Genomic DNA, 22,672 nt, shown 5'->3' with positions numbered 1-22,672 from the left:
TGAATGAATATTTACTAATTATATCAATAAATATTACATTTATTTTATTTTTTTTGTATAAGTCTTATTATATGAATTAAAATTTTAATTATTTCATAATATTTTTATATATTAGATAATTTTAAAATAAAATAAATAATTTCTAAGCACTTTTTAGAAAATTATAAATAATTTTAAAATGTTTTTAAAGTTTTTGGGATTAATATAATTTGGGGTGAATTAATGAGAACTTACAGTATAAAATATCAGAAATAAATAATTTGATATTTTAAAAAAACGAGATTTCAGGATAAGAAATTTACAGTCTTATATTAATACAAATTTATATAAAATTTATTAAGTTTAGTTTGACAGGGTTATATATCCTTTATGAACTAAAAATGATCCAAAAACAACCAATAAATCTTAATTAAGATTTCATAAATAAATTCCTAACTTAATAAATAATTTTTATTAAATATCCACCAATTTAAAATATATTTAAAATATTAACATTTTTGTGGTAATCTAATAATATTATGCTACTTTTTAAATTGTAATTTTAAGTCATTTTTATATAAATCTCTTTTTTTCATCCTCAATAAAAACCAATTATGCTATAATTTTTATTATTTGAATTAGCATGATACTTGTATTACTTATCATCTATTTCTTCTTTTACTTTCAACTATTTGCTTTAAACTATGGCTAAAATCTCTCTTTTTGCTTATTACTTTTTGTTAAATTAATTAAAATCATAGAGAGAAATTCATAGATTATTTTATTACTTCACATTTAGTTGTTATCAAAAAAAAATATTAAGTTTTGAATAGGAATTAATTTGCTTGTTTAAACATTTTCAATCAAAAAATTACAGCCATAAAAAGGTTCGCTTTAAATTGTATCTTAATATTATTAAATTAAATTCGAGGAAAAACTAATAGTTTTTAATTTGAATACACTACAAGATTACACAAAAAATAAATTAAAATTTGAAAAATTGATACTTGAAATTATAAAACATCTTAAACATTAATTCAAAAGTTATCTAAAACTTAATGATACAAATTATTATCAATTATGGAATAAAATTTATCTCTAAATATCTCTGATTAGGCATCATATAGTACATCTGTATAAAGCTACCCATTGTAAAAAGGATTGAGTTTAGTATTTTGTTGCTATTCATTTAGATATTTTTTTAAATTCCTCAATCCCTTTAAAACTTCCGAAGGCGATTAATCTCGAATAGGCTTTTATATGGTTAACCATAGAATGTCATCAACTTAATTTTGATAGTTACTTAAAATGTATAAATATGTTTATATTTAAACTTCAACAACTAAATTATCAACACTTGAAATATTAATTGTATTTTCAGAGAGCAATTTAGGTTCATTTCTATATTAATCTAAATATTTTTTGTCATTTTTTAAAAACATGATTTAGGTTTTAATTCTATTAATTAAATAAGAAATAAGCTAATGCTAGTGTTTGAAGTAAAATAAAGTTGGCTTTCTATTGGCTATGTAAGCTATTTGATCATTATTTAAACACATAAAATCTTTTAAAATCTACATTGAGTTTCCTACTCTATAAATACTTTAATCAAATTTATTCCCTTTAGATAATACATAGCTATAATGGATGTCTGAATTTTTCATTTATTCTTTTATATTATTAATAACTTTTTCAGCTTTTTCAACACTTTTTTCGAAGTCCCATCCATTAAATTCATCACAGATCTACTCACTTAAAGGTTCTAGTTAGCATGTAGTTTATTATATAGGTTCTTCAGATTATAAATCTAAATTTAATTTTTTCTTTTCATTTAATGTTTTTTAAAATTCTTCTATAACATTTGCAAGATAAAATAGGTCTTATCGTTAGCTACGCTTTAGCAATTCTAGAGGAAGTGACATATCATTTCTTACCTGTATATCTGTATCCATTTATATATCGATTACTTATTATTCTCGATACATTTTGACATATTTAGCAGTAATAAATTCATTCACAGAAAAATTTGTAAATAGATAATCTTAATTCAAAAAGGAATCTATGTTTATAGTTATATCTCCAGCTATTTAGAATATATTTGGAAGAGCTATTTCTTTAATCAACTAAAAATTATATTCAATTTATTTTAATAATTTTTTATTATTGACAATCATGTCTTCTCCTTTTTTGTTTTTCAGAAAAGTTGTTTCTGACATTTTAATAAATAAAAAGAAAAGATTTTGTTGGTATATTAATTAGTTTATATTTACTTAATTTTTAATTAACTCATTAATTCATTTGGTTTCCCAAAGATTATTTTATAATCAGTAGTAATTACATAAAAATAAATAAGAATTGTAAATATCTAATTTTTTTTAATCGTAGAAAACATCCAATTTAAAGATCAACCACTTAAAAACATAGCAATGCTTATGAAATCAAAATATTTGTAAACATTTAGTATATAAATTGTTAATAGCAAAAGATCAGTTCCTTAATTGTTTAATGTTTTGATATATTCTAATTTTGTTTAATAAAGCCTTTTATTTTTAAGTTTAACATGTAATTTCAAATATAAAATAACATTTTTTTTTTGAAAAACAAATAATTTCTAAATTTAAAAATATTTATTATCTTTAAATTTTATCTTTATAAAAACTAAATAAAATTAGAGGTATTAAGTTAAATAATTTTAATTTTAATTTACACATCCTACATAGAATGAATAAAATTTTTTAAACTAATGTGTCAAACAAACAAACAATAATATTATTTTAAAACTTTTTATTCATAAATTTTATAAAATTGAATGATATAAATAGTTATCAGAAACAGAATAGAATTTATCTTTGAATAACTCAGCTTATGCTTCATAGATTACGTCAGAATAAAGATTTCCATTAAAAAAAGGATTGAGATTAGAGCTTTGTTATTCTTCACTCAGATACTTTTTTAGATTTCTCATTCCCTTCACAATTTATGAGACTGACCAGCCTCTAATAGGCTAGTGTACGTTTATCAATAATACATCGTCAACTTAATTTTAATAATTACTTAAAATATATTAGTATGTATGCATCTTAGTATCTATGCAGTAATTATCAACACTTTAAGTAGTGGATGTAAATTCGCCTAAAAATTTAAGTTCTGTCCTGTAATAATCTAAGTCTTTCTCTTTTTTTAAATATTTGATTTAATTTTTAATTCTACCAATTTAATATTAAACCATTTAACTCTGATATTTTATGAAATTTATAATTGGTTTTCTATAGGTTAAGTGATTTATTTGGTAGTCATTTAAGAAATACAAATTCTTTAAGTATAAGAGTGAGTATCCTACTCTATAAACGCTTTAATCATATTTATTTCCTTTAAATATTATAAAGGTGTAATAGCAGTCTTAATTTTTCATTGATTCTTTTAATTTATTAATCTCTATTTCTGCTTTTTAAACACTTTTTTAAATGTTCCATCCATGCGCTTCATCGCAAATAAATTCGCTTTAAGTGTCTGGTTAAGTAGTCTTTTATTATTATTGTTCTTAAGACAGTAAATTACAATTTAAATTCTACTTTTCATTTAATAGTTATTAGTATTCTTCCATTACATTTGCAAGATCAAATAAATCTTATCTTTGGCAGCGCCTAAGAATTTGAATCGGAACTGACATATCGCTTCTTACATATATATCAGTATCCATAAAAATATCCATAAAATCATATTCATCATAGCTTCTAATTTACTTAACCTAAATAAATTCATTCATTGAAAGATTCATGAATGCAAATTCATTATTAAGAAATGAATCAATATTTATTGTAAGATCACCAGCTATTTAGAATGTATTTGGATTATTTAGTTCTTTTGTCAACTTAAAACCAAATTCTATTTATTTTAATTTTTCTATTTAATTCATTTTTTTATGAGTCCTTTCTTTTTTCTTCTTCTTCAGCAAAATTAATTAAGACATTTTATATTGAATAAAGTATATATATCTATCTATCAAAATTTTATTTCTTAATATTTATTAAATATTAATTAATAATTAAAAATGTTGAATGAAGTATTTGGTTCTTACTATTTACCAAAGATTCTTTATAAATAGTGGCTATTAGATACTTATTAATAAGTGAATATATTGATCGTTTCAAAATACATGTCCCCCTCCTCTTAAAATGAGTTATATAGACAAGAAGAAAAAAAACAAAGCAAAATAAAAAGAATACAGGGCTTTATTGTTTTTAGTTATTTTTTATAATTAAAAATATCACAATCTAAAGTAAATAAACTGTTTTTACCCAAGTTCAAGTGTCAAACTTGAGAGATTAATGCAATTTGTTAAACTAGAAACTAAGTCTGATGCACTTTCATCATCAATTTTATTCCTACTTTTTAAATATTGAAGAAAAAATATATCATTAAAAATAGTTAATTAAAAGGAAAACGTGAAGAAAAAATATGAAATAATAAGATTAATTAATTGATAATAAAAAAGATAAGTTAAAAATAAAATGATGAGTTAAATTAACAAAGAAAGAACAAAAAAAAGCAAGCACAATAAAAAGAAAAAGAAAAGAGAACTTTATTGTTTTTAATTAGTTTTTATAATTAAAAAGATCACAATCCAAAATAAATAAACTATTTTTACCGAAGATCAATTGTCAAACTTGAGAGATTAATGCAATTTGCTAAACCAGAAGCTAAGTCTGATGCACCTATTGCACCAATTTATTTGGCACTTTTTAAATATTGAAGAAAAAATATATATTTACATAGTTAAATAGAAGGTAAAATAATAAGATTAATTAATAATTTTGTAAATTAACAAAGAATATTAAGTGTTAGAATTAATAGCAAAAATGAAGAAAAAATATCAATTAATAAATAATAAATAATTAAAAATTGAAATAAAAATTAAGTTAAAATAGCTAAAAAATGTTTGTTTTAATAAAAATGAATGAATGAATAATAATGATGATTATTTCTATTAAAAAAATTATTTAATTAAATAAAAATTAAATATTTAAAAAATATTAATAATAATAATAATATTTATCAATTAAATTTACTAAAGATAAATATGGAGAAACTAATGAGATTGAAGAGAAGAGTTTAAAAACTTTTTTTATTAATTTATATAAATTTAAAGGATATTATTATAAAAATTAATAATTACTTCTTCTAATTTGTAATATTTTAAAATCTATTTTATCATTTATTTTTTTTCAAAAATATTTAATAACAATTTATGGAATTTAATTAATATTAAATTGATAAAAAGAACAAATAAGATATAATTATTAATTAATTAATTATCAAATATTAATTTATAAATTTTGTTTTATGAACAGATAATTATAGGAATATTTATATAATATCTCTAATTATTCTCTAATTACATTAGTTTTTTTTTGCAAGCACATTCTACTTTCTTAGGTATAACAAAAGAAATATATCATAAATATAATAAAATTTAATTTTAAGTTGTATTCTGAGTGCATTTATATGTGCGAGTATTTCTATTCTATTCTGCACCAATTTTATTGATACTTTTTAAATATTGAAGAAAAAATATATTAATAAATAGTTAATTAGAAGGAAAAAATGAAGAAAAAATATGAGAAAATAAGATTAATTAATTAATAATAAAAGTAAAAGTTGAAAATAAAATGATGAGTTAAATTAACAAAGAAAGAACAAAAAAAAAAGCAAGCACAATAAAAATAAAAAGAATAAAGGGTTTTATTGTTTTAAATTAATTTTTATAATTACAAATATCATAATCCAAAATAAATAAACTATTTTTACCCAAGGTAAAGTTCCAAATTTGAGAGATTAATACACTTTGCTAAAGCAGAACCTAATCCTGAAGCACCTCCATCACCAATTTAATTTTCACTTTTTAAATATTGAAGAAAAAATATAAAATTAAATAGTTAATTAGTATGAAAAAATGAAGAAATAATATGAAATAATAGATTAATTAATAATAATAAAATAAATGTTAAAAATAAAATGATGAGTTAAATTAACAAAGAAAAAACAAAAAAAAAGCAAGCACAATAAAAAGAAAAAGAAAAAAGAGCTTTAGTATTCTAAATAAAAATATCAAAATCCAAAATAAATAAACTATTTTTACCTAATATCAAGAGTCAAATTTTAGAGTTTAATGCAATTAGCTATAGCAGAACCTAAGCCTGATGCACCTTTGTCACCAATTTAATTACGACTTTTTAAATATTGAAGAAAAAATATATCATTAATTAATTAATTAGAAGGAGATAATGAAGAAATAATATGAAATAATAAGATTTATTAATATAAAAAGAAAAGTTGAAAATTAAATAATTATTTAAATTAAGAAAAAAAGAACAATAAAATGAAAGCAAGATTAAAAGAAAAAAGAGCTTTATTGTTCTAAATTAGTTTTTATAATAAAAAATATCTCTTCCAAAACAAATAAACTGTTCTTACCTAAGTACAAGTGTTAAATTTGAGAGATTAATGCAATTTGCTAAAGCAGAACCTAAGCCTAATGCTTCTTCATTACCAATTTAATTGTCACTTTTTAAATATTGAAGAACAAAATATAATTTAATAGTTAATTTGAAGGAAAAAAACAAGAAAAAATAAGATTAACAAAGAATGAAAAAAAAAGCAAGCATAATAAAAATAAAAAGGAAAATAAATCAAATAAATTAAGTTTTACAATCCAAAAAAAATAAACTGTTTTTATTAAGTGTAAAAATTAATTATAAAAATGAAGAAAAAATATCAAGTAATAAAATATGAGTAATAAATAATTAAAAATTGAAATGAAAATTAAGTTAAGATAGTTTAAAAATGTTTGTTTTAATAAAAATCAACGAAGGAATAATTATGAGAATTTCTATTAGAAAAACTATTAAATTAAATAAATAGAAATTTAAATATTTAAAAATATTTATAATAATAATATTTATAAATAGGATCTACTTTAGATCAATATGGAGAACCTAATGAGATAAAAGTGAAGAGTTTAAAAACTTTTTTATTAATTTATATAAATTTAAAGGATATTATTATAAAAATTGATAATTACTTCTTCTAATTAGTCATATTTTTTAATCTATTATATCATTTATTTTTTTTTTTCAAAAATATTGAATAGCAATCAATCTATGGAAATTATTTAAATATATTTAAATCGATAAAAAGAACAAATAATATATAATAATGAATTATCAAATATTAATTTATAAATTATGCTTTATTAATAGATATCACAAAAAAATTAAATTGATATTAATTATTTAATCTTAATATTTGTAGTTAAAACATATACTTAAAAATATAGTAGAATTAGAGATGGACAGTTAAGTTAGTTAGTCATATATATTTGAAAAAATTCTAGTTAGTAGTAACCCATAACCTATTTCAAAATTTTGCGTATTTTATTCATACATACATATATCCTGTTTACTTACTTCATTATTCGAAAAAAAATCATTTAAAAAATTTATTTTACATCAAATTTTCGTATATATATCACAATAATATATTTGAATTTGTATTTTTGTAATTTCATCTTTAGTTTTTTCATATAATATATTCATACTTACTTATTGCCAATGACCCAAGTATACATACTCATCTACCATTTTTCCACACTTCTTAAAGAATAAGTTATTGAAAACATTTTCCTCATATCAAATTAAATAAATTGTAAGCATTCAAATATGCAAAAAAGTAAAATGAGTTACAATGTATTTATTACCCTCGTCATAATTGCTTCAAGCACATTTAATATGCATGTTACATTTTCAAAAAAACCAATTTTAGAACTTGTAAATTTTTTTGCAGCATTTTTTTTCAGAGAGTAAATCAGTTTCTTGAAGGCTAATTAATATTCATCCAATTCAGTATCATCGTTTATTAAATTCAATTAATCTGGTTAATTTGCTATCGAAATACATGCTTTTAAAATCCATGTCCTTGGCTTGTAGTTATTAAGATACTCGTGCCATTTTTCTATCTAGTAGCCTATTTTTTCGATGTTTATCTGCATGCTCTTTCTTTTATTTGAAGGTATTTCTTTCTTTTTAAAAAAGAAATTTATAGCAGAAATATCGCAGAAGAGAAATAAAACCATAAAAAATTTCTAAGAAAACCTAAAAGGAAAAATAACCAATAAAATAAATAACTACCTAAGCTGAAGAATAATTTAAAAACTTCAAATTTAATTCAAAGTTGACAACCACTAAAATTCATGGAAAAATTTAATGAATCATTAATGCCTCAGAAATAAAATTAGCCCAGAAAGAGAAAAATTAATACTGCTGCGTTTAATTTAATTGCATCTAGTTTTTAAATTAGGGATTAAGCAAAATCTTTTTAGATGACAAGTGATAGATGAAATTGATTCCAAATTAAAAAAATTTAATATAAGTAAGATTCCAATTAGTGAATACTAGACTAAACAAATTTCAAATTCCTTTGCATGTCTTAATTAATTAATTGAATGTAAGTAAGATTTAAATTAGTGGGTATTAAAAAAGTTTATTTCAAATTCTTTTGCATATCTTAATTAATTCTCTCTTAAAATCTGGCGGTTTGAATTCTTATTTTATCTATAAATAAATAAATAAACAAACAAATAAAAGAATTCATAGAAGAAATGCTGAGCATACCATTGCCTAATTAACTTTTTTTTGTTTTTTGAATTTCTTGATGTCTGAAATTAAATAAGAAAAAGTAAAACATAGAAGCTTTTAAAAGAAAGTAAAAGTAGTAAATGTGCAATAAATAAATATTATGGAAAGTAACTTTATAAATTTATATTTTTATATAAAAGAATGATTTTAATTTAGGAGATAAATAAATATAAATAATATGCAAACAAAGCTTCTCTAATTGTAGAGGAGGACATTATTTTTTGGAGGAACCAAATAGCTAGTTTAATTTTACGAAATTTATTTGTTTAAATAAAAAGTATTGACTCAGGTGTTATCAAATTAGATATATTTGTTAATAGATTAAAAAAATTTAAATTAACTAAAATTTTTCACTCCTCATTATTGTCCCTGGTAGCATTTACAATGCAACTAGTTTATGAAGGCAATCCAATAGATTCTATCAACAACTAATTAAATTATATTTGAAAGTGATTAGTTTACATGCTTGTAAGAGTATAAAAGCACCTCCAAATTAATATAAAATATGACTTTTTAATCACTGTCAACTAATTTAATATCATTGTTTCAATATCATATCTTGAAACTATATTTAATTTCTAGATATGTCCAATAATTTCCTCTATAAGATCTGTTTGCTCTAAATACCTTATTTTAACATAGATACTTTTCCACTTATTTTGATAGAAATGTCATAAGATTTGATAAGCAATTTATTATTTTGAATTGCCAATTACTTCGATGTGTATAGACAGACTATCTATCGAGCAAGGCAAGTAATAATAATGATAGTAAATGATGAATTACTTGCATTTTGAATGAGAAAAACTCTATTTTTATTCTATTTATACGTTTATATAAAAATAATAAAGAAATTAACTACAAATTAACAACACCAACTTTTACGAAATGTATTATTTATCATGCCATTATTATATCGTTTAAATAAATTTCTTTATTATTGACTTTCTACCAGACCGACCAGATTTATTTAGGCTGACCAATAAATAAATAAATAAATAAATCAATCAATAAATCATTCTGGTGTCAGGAAGAAAAAAACGAAGATATTTTATTTTATTTTATTACTTGCCATATCACAAATAAATAATATAAAAGTTTGTATAATACAATAAAGAGTATTTAATTCTTTTTAGTTTTTTATATCATATTTATAATTTTGTGCAAAGGCCTCAAATCATTTTTTATCTTAAAGAGTTTATTTTAATAGCTCTTTAAAAGCCGCCACAGATATAATAGCCACTTTTGTTACTTCGTTCATAGGTCCATCTTTACCAGTTAGCTACTTATATAAATCAGCAGCAAAGTTTTGACAGTTATTCAAAAATAAATTGTAATCAGGAAGCGACAAGTTATATGCCATTTCCAAAATATCGTAAAACTAAATATTTTGGTTAAAAGTACAGCAGTAAGATGTTTATTGAAAAACACTTTCATCATAAAGCTCAGCACTGAATCCAGGAGTATTAAATCTCTCAACTATTATTTTTTTTCCTTGCTCGTCAAGACAAACAAGTCCATGATGATGGAAAGGATTATTTTCGCCTTAAAGTGGTCTTGAAGCAACAAAAACTTCTTTAACCAAAAAATTCTAAAATTTAGCTTTTATTTTGTTAAGCTCTGTTTCTTCGTTGTTTTCTTAGTTGTTTTCGTTGTTTTCTTAGTTGTTTTCGTTGTTTTCTTCTTTGTTTTCTTCGATGTTTTCTTCGATGTTTTCTTAGTTGTTTTCTTTGCCAGATGAGGAAGTACTACTACTAGAGGAATTTCCCATATTTTTGTTATTTTTCTTGTCAAACCTTTTTGTGAATTTAGTTAAGTTTAGAAAAATAAAGATTAACAAGCTTGCCCACTCTACTCAGATTAGGTAAGAAAGATTTGATTTTAAATTTATTTAATTTAATTATATTTTGAAGGTAATTTGTGCTCTTTATTATTTGCTATCATCAAAAAGAGCAAACTATTCTAAATTTGTTTACATATCAAATAGTATTATTTGCATATTTTATTTACAATATACTGTAAATGCTCATTAATTAAGGCATTCCCTAAGTATCTTTTTTGCCCAAATAAAAATTGCCCAAAAATTAAAAAGGTCAAAATATATAAAAAAGCTATTGTTACTTTATTTGAAACATCTATGTTAAATAAATAGAACATATATAAGTATATACTTGACAATTAGGAGATAGATAGATAGATAGATAGATAGACAGCGGGTGACTTTCCATCCACTATTTTAATTTAGTAAATTTTCAGAAAAATAAAATATAGTTCTTGGTTTTTTGATTAGAATAGAAAAAGTGAATTAAAAAAAATAAATAATTTTTTATTATTTATTGAGTCTAAAAAGCGAATAGCTTATAAATATAGATTGTATCATTAAAAATAAATAAATAATCTTAACAAAAGCTATAGTCTCAATATCTTAAAATAATATTTCTTTTTGTAATAAATAACACTTTTATTTTAAAATTTAATAATGTCTATTTTATTTTATTAAAATTAAAAGAGTTTTATTAAATATTGAATTAGGTTCTAATAAAATAAATTTATTTAACTAATATTATTATTAATTTACATATTTTTATAAGGGAAATATAATTTCTGTATCGGATTTATGATTAATCCCTGCTTATCCTTCTTTAAGCATTAATTTGATATATTATACAATAAATCCCTTGTTAATAAAATATAATTCTATTCCTATTTTTTCAAAAAATAGTTTGTATATTTAATGATAATTTTCACCTTTGTTTTATTAAATAGTTATCTATTGATCAGAATAGAGAAAGTGAACTAAAAAAATAAATAATTTTTGGATATTTATTATGGCTACGAGTTAATAGCTTTGAAATAATATATTTCGAATCATAAAAATAAATAAATAATCTTAACAAAGGTTATCATCTTTTATCATAAAATTATTGGTCTTTCTTTTGTAATAAAGTAAAATTTTTTCTTTAAAATTTAGTAATGCCTATTTTAATTAAATTAAAAGCTTTTTATTATCCAAATTAGGTTCAAGTAAAAAACTTTTATTTTATTTGTATTTTAATCCTTCCTATTATTTATAAGGGAAATACTATTTCTGGATCAAAGTAATGATAAATGTTTATCCTTCTTTAGGCATCAAATTCAAAGTATAACAAAATACATGAATGAATACACTCAAAATAAATCAATTTACATGCTGAGTACAATATATAAAGGATAATAAGAATGCGAACTCAGTAGAATATAAACCTATTTTTACAAATTTACACGTATTATTCAATGAATTTCTTTATTTTAAGCTAACCTAATTATTTAATCTTTTACATAAACTGTCTCTTATATATTAATTAACACTTTTTAATTATTGCTCAATTTCTTGTTTATATTAGAATAATTCATTAAATTTCAATATGGTTGATCAATCAGTCAATCATACATGGATGAGAAACAATCATACACGCAAATTTGGTTGTCTGTATTTATTTAAATTAATTGGGGATTATGTGAAATCTTTTTAAATGATAATTTATAGATGAAATTCATTATAAAATTATAAAATTAAAAGTAAGTTTGATTAAAATTAATTAATGGATATAAGATTTAGTTTATTTCAAAATTTGAATAAGCAAACAAATAAAAGAAAATTGATAGAATGCAGTCTGAACATGTATTTATCTAATTAGTTTTTATTTTGAATATTTTGACCTTCTTGATGTCTGAATTGATATCAGAAGAAGTAAAAATATAGGCGCTTTTAAAAGAAAGTAAAAGTAGTAAACATTCAATAAATAAATAATAAGGAAAGTAATATTATAAATTTATATTTTTATATAAAATTATGATTTTAACTGAGGAGGTAAATAAATAAATAAAAATTATTTGCAAATATTTTTCTCTGCTTTTAGAGTAGTACACCAATTTGGAGGAGCCAAATAAATAGTTTAATTTAACAAAATCTATTGGTGATCTTACAAAGTAATTGATATAAGCGTTATTAAATTAGGCAAATATGTTTATAGATTAAAAAAATCTAAATTAACTAAAGTTTCCTTTCTTATTTACTGTTGTTGGTAGTATTTAAAATGCAACTAGTTTATGAATGCAATCCAATAAATTAAATCAACATCCAATTTTATTATATTTGAAGTTGTTTATTTTTACTTGCATTTCATGTATTTGTATGAAAGTACCCTAAATTAATATAAAATATTACTGTTTAACCACTTTCAATCCAACTAATTTACATATCATTACTTCAATATCATATTCTGAAACATCATTTCATTTTGAGTAATATCCTATACTTACCTCAAATTAAGTCTCTTGGTTGAGAGAGACATAGAGAGTCCATCCAACTGTTTTAATCGCTACATACTTAACCTTATTTAAGTCTACTTAAATCATAAAATTCAATTTACTGCTAATTAAAAATCATTATAGTTTGTTTTAAATTACTTTTTATAACCATAGATACTTTTCCTCTTATTTTGATATATGTCATAAGATTTGACAAGCTATTTATCATTTTTAATTGCCCATCAATTTAATGTTCACATGCATTGTGTATAGATTGCCTATCGGATAAGTAATAATAATGATAGTAAATAATGAATTACTTGAATTTGAATGAGAAATATGTATGTAACTCTCTAAGAAGTCAATTTTCATTCAATTTATATCAGTTTATATAAAAATAATAAATAAATTAAGTACAAATGAACAACACCAACTTTTACTAAACGTATTATCACTTTAATATGATTATTATATAGTTTAAATAATTTTCTTTATTATTTGTTTACTACAATATTTATTAGGACTATCTAGTAAATAAATAAATAAAATGGTCTATTATTGTCTGGAAGAAAATAAAGAAGATATTTTATTTTATTGATTATTTATCTTACCACAGAGAATAAAATGAAAGTTTATATATTAAATGAGTTTTTTATCATATTTATAATTAAGTGCAAAGGCATTAAATACATTTAAATTTACAAATTTGAGTAGAGGAAGGAAGAGAGAGAAAGAAGTTATCATAAATTTTTAGAAATTGAAATTGTCAAAGACACTAATCTCAAGTTTATTACCTCATTAATAACTTTTGTCCTCCTATTTTAGTCTCTGATATAAATTCTTAGCAAATGTTTGACAGTTATTAAACATAAAATTGTATTGACTAAACAAGGAATGATTTGCTAATTCTAAAACATGGTGAAACTAAGTACTTTTATTAAAAGAATAGTTGTAATGTGTTTTTTCATAAGTATTTTCAATATAAATGCCTATGTAAAATCCCTCATCAAACTTTTCTAGCATTATTTTCTATCCTTACTAGCCAACAAAAACAATTCCAAGATGACAGAAACCAAGAATTTTGCCAATAAAGCCCTCAATTAGTCTTTCTACAATAAAAACTTATTTAAGCTAAAAATTCTAAAATGTAGCTTTTAATTTTTTAAGATTTTCTTTTTTGTTATTATTAGATCTTTTCATGCTTTTGGATGGAAATAAACCGCCAAGAAGGTAATTTAGATATTTTTAGAAAAATAAAGATCAACAAGCTTGCCCACACTACTTAGATTAGGTAAGAAAGATTAGATTTTAAGTTTATTTAATTTAATTAAATTATATTTTGAAGGTAATTGCTGCTAATAAATTATTTGTTATCATTAAAAAAAGAAAATATTCAAAGTTTGTTTACTGCAAATAGGTATATGAATTATTTGTATTATTTGTAAATCTTATTTATAATTTAAACCCCTTTCGCACAGAGTAATATTAATGGAATTTATTTTTAAAAGATTCTAGAAAATTAATTAATTAAATTTTATTTGATTTCAACTTTAATAAAAAGAAATTAAAAATATATGAAATATTATAATTAATAATAAACTATGATAAAAAAATAAATAAATAATGTAATTTAAAATTATAAATTTTATTATAAAAATAATAAAAAAAGGCTTAAATACCAAAAAAAATAGATGAAATTCATTCTCAAATTAAAAAATTGAATATAACTAATATTTCAATTAGTGGATATTACATTTAGTTCATTTCAAATTCCTTTGCTAATTTTAATTAATTCTCTTTTAGGATATACCTATTAATTTGAATTCTTATTTTTTTGATCAAAATAAAAATAAACAAACAAATATAAGAAAATTCATAGAAGGCAGTCTTTGCCTAAATAACTTTTTTTTTGAATATTTTGAACTCCTTGCTGAAGTGAAATAAAAAGAAGTAAAAATTTTGATGCTTTTAAAAGAAAGTAAAAGTAGTAAATAAGCAAAAAATAAGTAAATGTTATCGCATTATAAATTTTAATTTATATATAAAAGAATGATTGAGGAGGAAAATAAATAAAAATTATATGCAAACAAATCTGCTTCTCTAATTTTAGAACTGCCAGTGCATCAATTAGGACAAATAACTTGTTTAATTTTATAAAATTTATTGGTGTTCTTACTAAGTAATTGATATAGGTGTTATTAAATTAGGCATATGTGTTTATAAATTAAAAAAATCTAAATTAAATAGCATTTCCTCTCCTCTTTATTGCCATTGGTAACATTTACAACGCAACTAATTTATGAACCAAATCCAATAGATTCAATCAACAAACAACCCATTTAATAAATTTGAAAGTTTTTATTTCAATTGGTTTTACCTCAAATTATTATAAAATATCATTTTTAACCACTTTCAATCCAACTAATCCATATCATTATTTAAATACCATATTTTGAAACTACATATCATTTCGAGTAATATCCCATACTTTCCTCAAATTAGGTCTATAGGTTGAGAGAGAGATATAGTTCCATTAAACTCTTTAAAGTGCAACATTTTCAATGTTATTTAGGTCTAGTTAAATCATAAAATGTAATTTACTGTTATTTAAAATCATTTAAGTTTGTTTTAATTACCTTTTTATAATAATAGATACTTTTCCACTTATTTTGATATATGTTATAAGATTTTATAAACTGTTATTTTTAATTACCCTATTCTACAATGTTCACATGCATTATGTTTATACTACCTATTGGACAAGTAATAATAATAATAGTTAATGATAAATTACTTGCATTTGAAAGAGAAATACGTATCTCGATAAGAAATCAATTTACATTCAAACTATATCAGTTTATTTTTTAATAATAAAAAACAAATTAAGTACAAACGAACAAAACTAGCTTTTACAAAGCAACATATTATCATTTTACTGTAATTATTATTTAATTTTCTTAATTATTGGTTTTCTACCAGATTTATTTGGACTGGTCAATAAATAAATAAGTAAATAATTAATCAATAAATCATTCTGCTGTCTTAAAAAAAAACAAAGATATTTTATTAATTACTTGCCATAGCACAAATAGTAAAATTAAAGTTTATAAAATACAATAAATAATATTTAATACTTTTTAATTTTTTTTATTTTATAATGTTGTGCAAAGACCTCAAATACATTTTAAATATACAAATTTGAGGAGAAGGAGGGAGAGAGAGAGAAACAAAACTTTCAATTTTAACGTTAACCACCACTCACCTTTGAACTAACTGCTGAACCTACTATAGAAGATGACGAAGATACCATAAAAAAACTTGCTATTTTTGATTGATTTATAGGTCCCTCATTTCCAGTTAGCTCCTTATATAAATCTGCAGCAAAATTTTGACAATTATTAAAAGCTAAATTATATTTATCACGCGTTAATTAAATAGCCTTTTCTAAAATTGAGTAAAACTCTATATTTTCACTAAAATCATGGGAGTAATTTGTTTAGATAAAAATTTCTTCAATATAAAGACCAGCACTAAATCCTTCTTAGAATATCTCTAGTATTATTTTCTATCTTTACTCACCAACACACACAAGTCCATGATGATGGAAAGGATTACCTTCATTACTAATTTATCTTGATGCAATAAAAACTGTTTGAACCCTAAAATTTGCAAATAAAGCTTTTACTTAGTTAATTTTTGTTTCTAAGTTATTAGATTAATTTTAATTGTTTTATGCAACTTAAGAGTTTCGTAACCCAGATGAGCTAGTATTTTACGACGAGGAGTTTCCCATAATCTTGTTATCTTACTAGTAAAATCTTTTTGTAAATTTAGATATCTTTAAAAAAATAAAGCCACACCTCTTACTTAGATTAGATAGGAAGGATTGGATTTTAAAATTTATTTAATTATTATATTATGAAAATAATAAAATAAAAAAATTTCAAGGAAAGTAAGGATATAAAATTCTAATTACTCCCTGGCGGAAAAAAAATTAGGTTTAAATATTCTAATTAGGTTTAAATATTCTAATTAGGTTTAAATATTCTTATTAGGTTTAAATATTCTTATTAGGTTAAATATTATCATTAGGTTTAAATATTCTTACTAGGTTTAAATATTCTAATTAAGTTCAAAAAATAAAACACTTTTATTTTCTCTTAATTATTATATTAGCCTATCTATTTTTATAAGGGAAATAAATGCAATTTCTGGATCAGAATTATAGTGAGTGTTTTTTTATCCTTCTTTGGACATAAATGTCAAAATATCACAAAATATGCATGAGTTAGTTCCCTCATACTAAATAAATCTGGATGCTGAGTGTAATAAATTCAATAAATTCACAAAATGATGGTAAAATGCTCTCAGGAATGTTAGATTAACTTAAATAAAACCAAAAGGTAGAATTTATCCATTAATAGCTTGCAAAAAAGAAAAATATATTTTTTTTGCCTCTAATTGACACTTTTTAATATATGATAGTGAATTAATAAACTTAATTGATCCAGAAATGTATGATAGGTGTGTAAGTAGCATCAGATAAGATATTTTCAGACTTAGTTTACAAAAATACATATTCGAATGGAGACAAGATACCAATATTGATTTCCTATTAATCACCTTCACCCCTTTTGCTCTTAGCAACAGTCCTAAAAATCCTAAAACTACCATCAAAAAGATCAAAAAGGAAATACAAGGATAAGTTAAATTGAAGAGGAGTGAAGAAACAAAATTAAAAACTCTGCAGCAAATGTGCTCAAACAAATACTTCTCAAAAAAAAACTAACTTTCCTATGTATTAAACCAAATACGAAAAACTCAAAGTCTATTTCAAAATTGTTATGCTTTATACATATATACTTATGTCCTATCTATCTATCTATCTATCTATCTATCTATCTATCTATCTATCTATCTATCTATCTATCTATCTATCTATCTATCTACTTCTTTATTTGAAACAAAATTATTTTTAAAAATTATGTAACATCAAATTTTAGATTAATATGGCAATAATATATTTGTATTTTTATACAAATATTTCAAATAGAGCTTACTCATTCCCATGGTCTTATTAAGTTAACTTTTACAAAACGCATTATCACTTTACTCTCATTATAATATAGTTTAAATAAATTTCTTTATTATTGGTTTAGTAGATTTATTTGGACTGACTAATAAATAAAAAAACAAAAAAATAATTAAATAAATCATTTTACTGTCTTGAAGAAAAAAACAAAGATATATTAATATTTTAATTATTTACGATAGCATAATAATAAAATGAAAGTTTGCAAAATATAATAAAAAATATTTAATTATTTTTAGTTTTTTATAATATTTATAATTTTTTACAAAAGCCTCAAATATATTTTAAATTTACGAATTTAAGGAGAGGGAGAGAGAGAAAGAAAGAAACTATCATCTAGGTTAAGAAATCCAATTTCCTATTAAAGTAGTTAACTCATATGAAAATATCTAAATAGTAGTTTTATTCCTTCCAGTTATTAAAAAATTTTAGTTTTAAAAATATTTTGCATAAATAAGTAAGTTTTATATTTGTATTTTGAATGATCATTTGTGAGCTACTTAATTTATAAAAATTTTAAGCTACATTTAAATTAACACATTAATAAACAAAATATTTTAAAAAGAAGAAAAAATAGATTTCCAATAAGGATAAAATAAGATAGATTTTCTTAAATAAAAACAACATTAGCCTCAATAATTAATTAAGACTAGTGAATCTAATTAATTTTCAAGTAAATTATTGAATAAATAGTTAGATAAATAATGAATTCGTACTTGAACTTGAGATAGATGAATTCGCTAAACAAAGAATAAGATTATTAGTTAATGATTAATTTAATGAATGAATGAATAATAAATGAGTGTGTTCTTATGAATTCGTAAAATTTATAATTCAGAAATAAAAAACTCATACAATAAAAAATTACGTAAGGACTATATTTAATTAATTAATAAATTAATTTTTAACAAATAAGATAATTAGTTTATTAATTAAATAATTAAAAGTCAACACATTAGCAAACATACAAACTAAGAATAATGAATTAAATGAAAGGGTTTTTAAATTAGGTAGGAGGATACTTTAACAATAGCAAGTCAGGAGGATAGGGAGTAAGATCATATATTAGTTAACTTTATCTAGTTAGATAATTAATTTACTAATTAAATCATTTAGGTAAGCACTCACGATGTACCTTAATAGCATGTTATTAGAGGTAGGGTTATTTAAGAAGAAAAGATCCTTTCTGAAGGTAAAAATATTATCGAATCCACATTTAACAAGCTATTCTATAAAAAAATTTAAATTAATCTTAAAAGGTGGTTTTGGATATATATGGAAAGCATACGACGTCAATACAAGAGAATCATTTGCTCTAAAAAGAATGATTTGTTAAGTATTAAATTTTAAATTAGATATTTGTAATATAGTGATTGAGATATAGTTAGGCATTAAAGCATTTACAATTTCTATCCAATTCATTATTAAAAGCTAACTTATTTCATTTAAATACTTTTTAGGGTGAAGATAGAGTTTAAATTGCCAGAAGAGAGTTGAAGAACTTTGTAAAATTTTTATAATTCTTCTTTTGATCAAAAAAGATTACTTGATATTTACAAAAGCATTTAGAGAACTTTTTTTTTGAATAATTAGGAAAGTCTCCCAAACCATCCAAATATCATAAGATTTTATGGAGGAAGCATTACACCAACTAGAGATGGCTGCATTGCTCTGTTTCTTATGGAATTGTGTGATGGAGGCTCACTTTTCGATCTAATGTCCCAAACTATGCCAAACAAAATTCCAGAAAGAAAGTTGATTCACATAATATATGAAGCTGCCAAGGGTATTAGAGCCTTGCATTAAGCATATCCTCCAATTACTCACAGAGATATTAAAATAGAAAACATCCTTCAAAGTGGAGGAGTTTACAAACTTTGCGATTTCGGTAGTTGCTCAACTTAGACTATTGATTTCAGGTTTAAATTCCATCAACTTAAACTTATTCTTTAAAAAGCAATATAAATAAAAACAGTTTGTAATTAAAGCAACAAAACAAGCTAATGTCTTCTATCTTAATTTTGAAATTTATAAATCCTTTAATTAGAACGAAAATGATTACCTAATAATTATTTTAAATTAAATAGAAACGTACCAAAAAGTGAATATGAAAACTATGAAGATTTGTTTAACAAATCTACAACTCTTATGTACAGACCTCCTGAAATGTGTGATCCATCAAAGAAAATGCTTGTTGACACTCAAGTAGATGTTTGGATGCTTGGTAAGAAGTTATTAACAAAACAAAATTTAACAACTAGATTAAGCTAAATAAATTTAAAACAATTAAATAAGGTATTAAAACCAACTAGAAATAGTATTAAATAATATAAATCAAATTCTATTAAGCATAATTTAAGAATAAAATAAATTTAATTCAATTTAATCTTCAAAAAATGAATGATTTTTAAAAGGTTTAAACATTAAATATCTTTGATCTTTGAGCTAAAAATTAAAATTGATAGCAGATTTATTAATTAGTAAGCAATCTAAATTAAAATAGTGAAATGAGAAAGTAGAAATCTAAAATGATAAACAAATAGGTTAAATTTTATATCATAATTAAATAGTTAAATAAACAAAAAAGGTTAACAGACCTCAAGGGTAGCTTTATTGACTATCGAATATGCAGATAGTGAAAAAAAATATAAGAAAAATACAAAAGAAAATAATAAAACATTGTAAATTTTTATTAATAGCAAATCAATTAATTAATAATATTTTAGTATTTAAGTGGAAAACTGAATTTTAATAAAAAATTGAATAGTTTTGAAAAAATAATTAATTAATTTTTGCATCTATTAAATATTCAAAAATGCAAACAAAAAAATATCCAAATAAACTAGAAGAATATTATTTTTGATTGCTTATTTTAAAATAGAGTGATAAACCAATTTACTTAATTCTATTTATTCAAAAAATGAATTTGTTGAATTAACTGACTTAAATATATTAGCTTGATTTAGATGAAAATAAGAAAAAATTTTATTTTTATTTAACAATTTTAATTAATTTTTTTATTTATTTTGTTTTATGTTATAGGTTGTGTGCTTTATACTATTGCTTTTTATATCCACCCATTTGTTGATAGCTCAAAATTAGCTATTGTTGATGCCAATTATAGATTCCCAGCAGACTCAAAATATAGTCAAAAATTCCATGACTTCATTCGTCACATGATTACTCCTGACCCTTCCTTCAGACCTACTATCCATGATGTCATTCAAATATGCGAAAATTATGATGGCATTTCCTCTGTTCAATTGAATGTAATTATTAATTTTTTAATTTTATTTTATTTTAGTTAATTGTTAATTTATTTTGTTTTTTAAAGCCGGTTGCTCAGTCACTCAAAGAAAAAGAAATGGCCAGGGAAAGGGAAGAAAAGAAGTATGAATAATCTGGCAGATCAATTAAGAAGTTTGATGGAGATATTCCTTTAGATGAGTTAATGAAGCTCTAATAAAAGATTAGAGCTAACAAAGTTGATGATGATGAAGATGATGAATCAAATGGTACTTCTTTTATTAAGAAAAAAAAGCCTATGAAAAGCAAAGACGTGCAAGCAGAAAAATAACTTGAACAAATTAGACAACAATTCAATAAACCTTCGAATTAAGGTTCCACTTTTTCTTCTAATCAGTTCTGGGGTAATAGCAATAATAACAATAATTAACAGTAGCAATAAAATTAACCAAATCGCCCAAATTCAAATTAAAATCAGAATAATTAGGTTATACAAAACGAATTTTGGAATTTCAATAACACTCAAAACAATAATTAACAGTAGCAATAAAATAAGAATTTCTAATAATAAAATTAAGTTTCAGATCCTTTTAGCTAATTTGGATTTGGATAAAATAGCAGCAGTAACAACAACAACAATAATAATTAGCAGAGCAATCCTTTTGATAATTTTAATTTCAATTAAAACAACAACAATAATAATAGCAACAGTAATAGCGTATTTGATTAATTCGGCTTTTAGAATAATGGCATTAATAATTAGTAAAACTACAATAATAATATGAATAATGCATAATTTAATAGTAATCCTAACAGTTTTAACAATAATAACATTAACAATGGATAGAATATTTGGGAGTTTTATGAAAATCCTAATGATAATAATAACAACAATAACAATAATACTGGGCAATAGGCATTCAACTCCTTCAATCAAAATCAACAGTTTGGCTCTCAAAGCAGCAACAGCAACTAATAATAAGCTGTTCGCCAAAATGTGGATGCTTTTGCATAATTTAATTCTAATAATTAAAATAAAAGCTATGGATCTAATTCTCAAAATTAAAATGTATAACAATAGCAATAATATCCATAAAATTAAAATATCAACTTACTTGATTTAGATGAAGACTACACCAAAAAGACTTAAACTAACCAAGGTGGTTGTGTCAATCTTCTTGATTTGTGAGCTTAAATATTTATTACTTTTTTATTGAAATTTTTCAAATATTTGAAATAATTCTATAAAATGATCCTTAATTAGTTGAAGTCAACCAACAATAAATTTATACTTTTTAGTTAATTAAAATAAACTTATTTGTCTTATATTTATCTATCTATCTATCCATTTACCAATTCAATTACTTTATTA

General features: G+C 21.9%; 10 protein-coding genes across 10 annotated transcripts; 3 read left to right on the top strand and 7 right to left on the bottom strand. All coding sequences in view use genetic code 6, as the record gives it.

The window, feature by feature from the left end:
- Positions 1–1,016: 1,016 nt before the first annotated feature.
- Positions 1,017–2,270, bottom strand: TTHERM_00753380 (hypothetical protein; the record flags this gene model as incomplete). Its single annotated transcript, XM_001018337.2, has 1 exon — positions 1,017–2,270. Exon 1 carries the CDS (start codon positions 2,193–2,195, stop codon positions 1,017–1,019), a length of 1,179 nt encoding a protein of 392 aa, XP_001018337.2. The 5' UTR covers positions 2,196–2,270.
- Positions 2,271–2,767: 497 nt separating this feature from the next.
- On the bottom strand, positions 2,768–3,949 carry TTHERM_00753370 (hypothetical protein; the record flags this gene model as incomplete). Its single annotated transcript, XM_001018336.1, has 1 exon — positions 2,768–3,949. One exon carries the CDS (start codon positions 3,947–3,949, stop codon positions 2,768–2,770), a length of 1,182 nt encoding a protein of 393 aa, XP_001018336.1.
- Positions 3,950–4,246: 297 nt separating this feature from the next.
- TTHERM_000753369 (oxalate/formate antiporter protein) lies at positions 4,247–7,099 on the bottom strand (the record flags this gene model as incomplete). The annotated part of the gene is made up of 7 exons (XM_012798188.1): positions 4,247–4,367; positions 4,628–4,717; positions 5,788–5,877; positions 6,119–6,208; positions 6,454–6,543; positions 6,955–7,004; positions 7,061–7,099. 7 exons carry the CDS (start codon positions 7,097–7,099, stop codon positions 4,247–4,249), a joined length of 570 nt encoding a protein of 189 aa, XP_012653642.1.
- Positions 7,100–7,487: 388 nt separating this feature from the next.
- Positions 7,488–8,110, bottom strand: TTHERM_00753350 (hypothetical protein; the record flags this gene model as incomplete). The annotated part of the gene is made up of 2 exons (XM_001018334.2): positions 7,488–7,628; positions 7,736–8,110. The coding sequence occupies 2 exons, from the start codon at positions 8,108–8,110 to the stop codon at positions 7,488–7,490; spliced, it is 516 nt and encodes a 171-aa protein (XP_001018334.2).
- A 740-nt stretch (positions 8,111–8,850) lies between these two features.
- TTHERM_000753349 (hypothetical protein) lies at positions 8,851–9,450 on the top strand (the record flags this gene model as incomplete). The annotated part of the gene is made up of 1 exon (XM_012798187.1): positions 8,851–9,450. The coding sequence occupies one exon, from the start codon at positions 8,851–8,853 to the stop codon at positions 9,448–9,450; it is 600 nt and encodes a 199-aa protein (XP_012653641.1).
- Positions 9,451–9,849: 399 nt separating this feature from the next.
- TTHERM_00753340 (hypothetical protein) lies at positions 9,850–10,443 on the bottom strand (the record flags this gene model as incomplete). Its single annotated transcript, XM_001018333.3, has 1 exon — positions 9,850–10,443. One exon carries the CDS (start codon positions 10,441–10,443, stop codon positions 9,850–9,852), a length of 594 nt encoding a protein of 197 aa, XP_001018333.1.
- Positions 10,444–13,810: 3,367 nt separating this feature from the next.
- Positions 13,811–14,305, top strand: TTHERM_000753305 (hypothetical protein; the record flags this gene model as incomplete). Its single annotated transcript, XM_012798186.1, has 1 exon — positions 13,811–14,305. One exon carries the CDS (start codon positions 13,811–13,813, stop codon positions 14,303–14,305), a length of 495 nt encoding a protein of 164 aa, XP_012653640.1.
- A 1,088-nt stretch (positions 14,306–15,393) lies between these two features.
- Positions 15,394–15,700, bottom strand: TTHERM_000753303 (hypothetical protein; the record flags this gene model as incomplete). Its single annotated transcript, XM_012798185.1, has 3 exons — positions 15,394–15,536; positions 15,599–15,625; positions 15,676–15,700. The coding sequence occupies 3 exons, from the start codon at positions 15,698–15,700 to the stop codon at positions 15,394–15,396; spliced, it is 195 nt and encodes a 64-aa protein (XP_012653639.1).
- A 520-nt stretch (positions 15,701–16,220) lies between these two features.
- Positions 16,221–17,636, bottom strand: TTHERM_000753301 (transmembrane protein, putative; the record flags this gene model as incomplete). Its single annotated transcript, XM_012798184.1, has 1 exon — positions 16,221–17,636. The coding sequence occupies one exon, from the start codon at positions 17,634–17,636 to the stop codon at positions 16,221–16,223; it is 1,416 nt and encodes a 471-aa protein (XP_012653638.1).
- A 1,332-nt stretch (positions 17,637–18,968) lies between these two features.
- TTHERM_00753300 (protein kinase) lies at positions 18,969–22,489 on the top strand (the record flags this gene model as incomplete). The annotated part of the gene is made up of 8 exons (XM_001018329.3): positions 18,969–19,106; positions 19,171–19,246; positions 19,314–19,390; positions 19,515–19,559; positions 19,648–19,973; positions 20,142–20,278; positions 21,097–21,323; positions 21,389–22,489. The coding sequence occupies exons 1-8, from the start codon at positions 19,035–19,037 to the stop codon at positions 22,487–22,489; spliced, it is 2,061 nt and encodes a 686-aa protein (XP_001018329.1). The 5' UTR covers positions 18,969–19,034.
- Positions 22,490–22,672: the final 183 nt, after the last annotated feature.

The sequence above is a fragment of the Tetrahymena thermophila genome (genome assembly GCF_000189635.1).
Source record: "Tetrahymena thermophila SB210 genomic scaffold scf_8254598, whole genome shotgun sequence".
NCBI lineage: Eukaryota > Ciliophora > Oligohymenophorea > Hymenostomatida > Tetrahymenidae > Tetrahymena > Tetrahymena thermophila.
The sequence above is the reverse complement of the archived record's forward strand: the minus strand, read 5'-3'. Positions and strand labels throughout refer to the sequence as shown.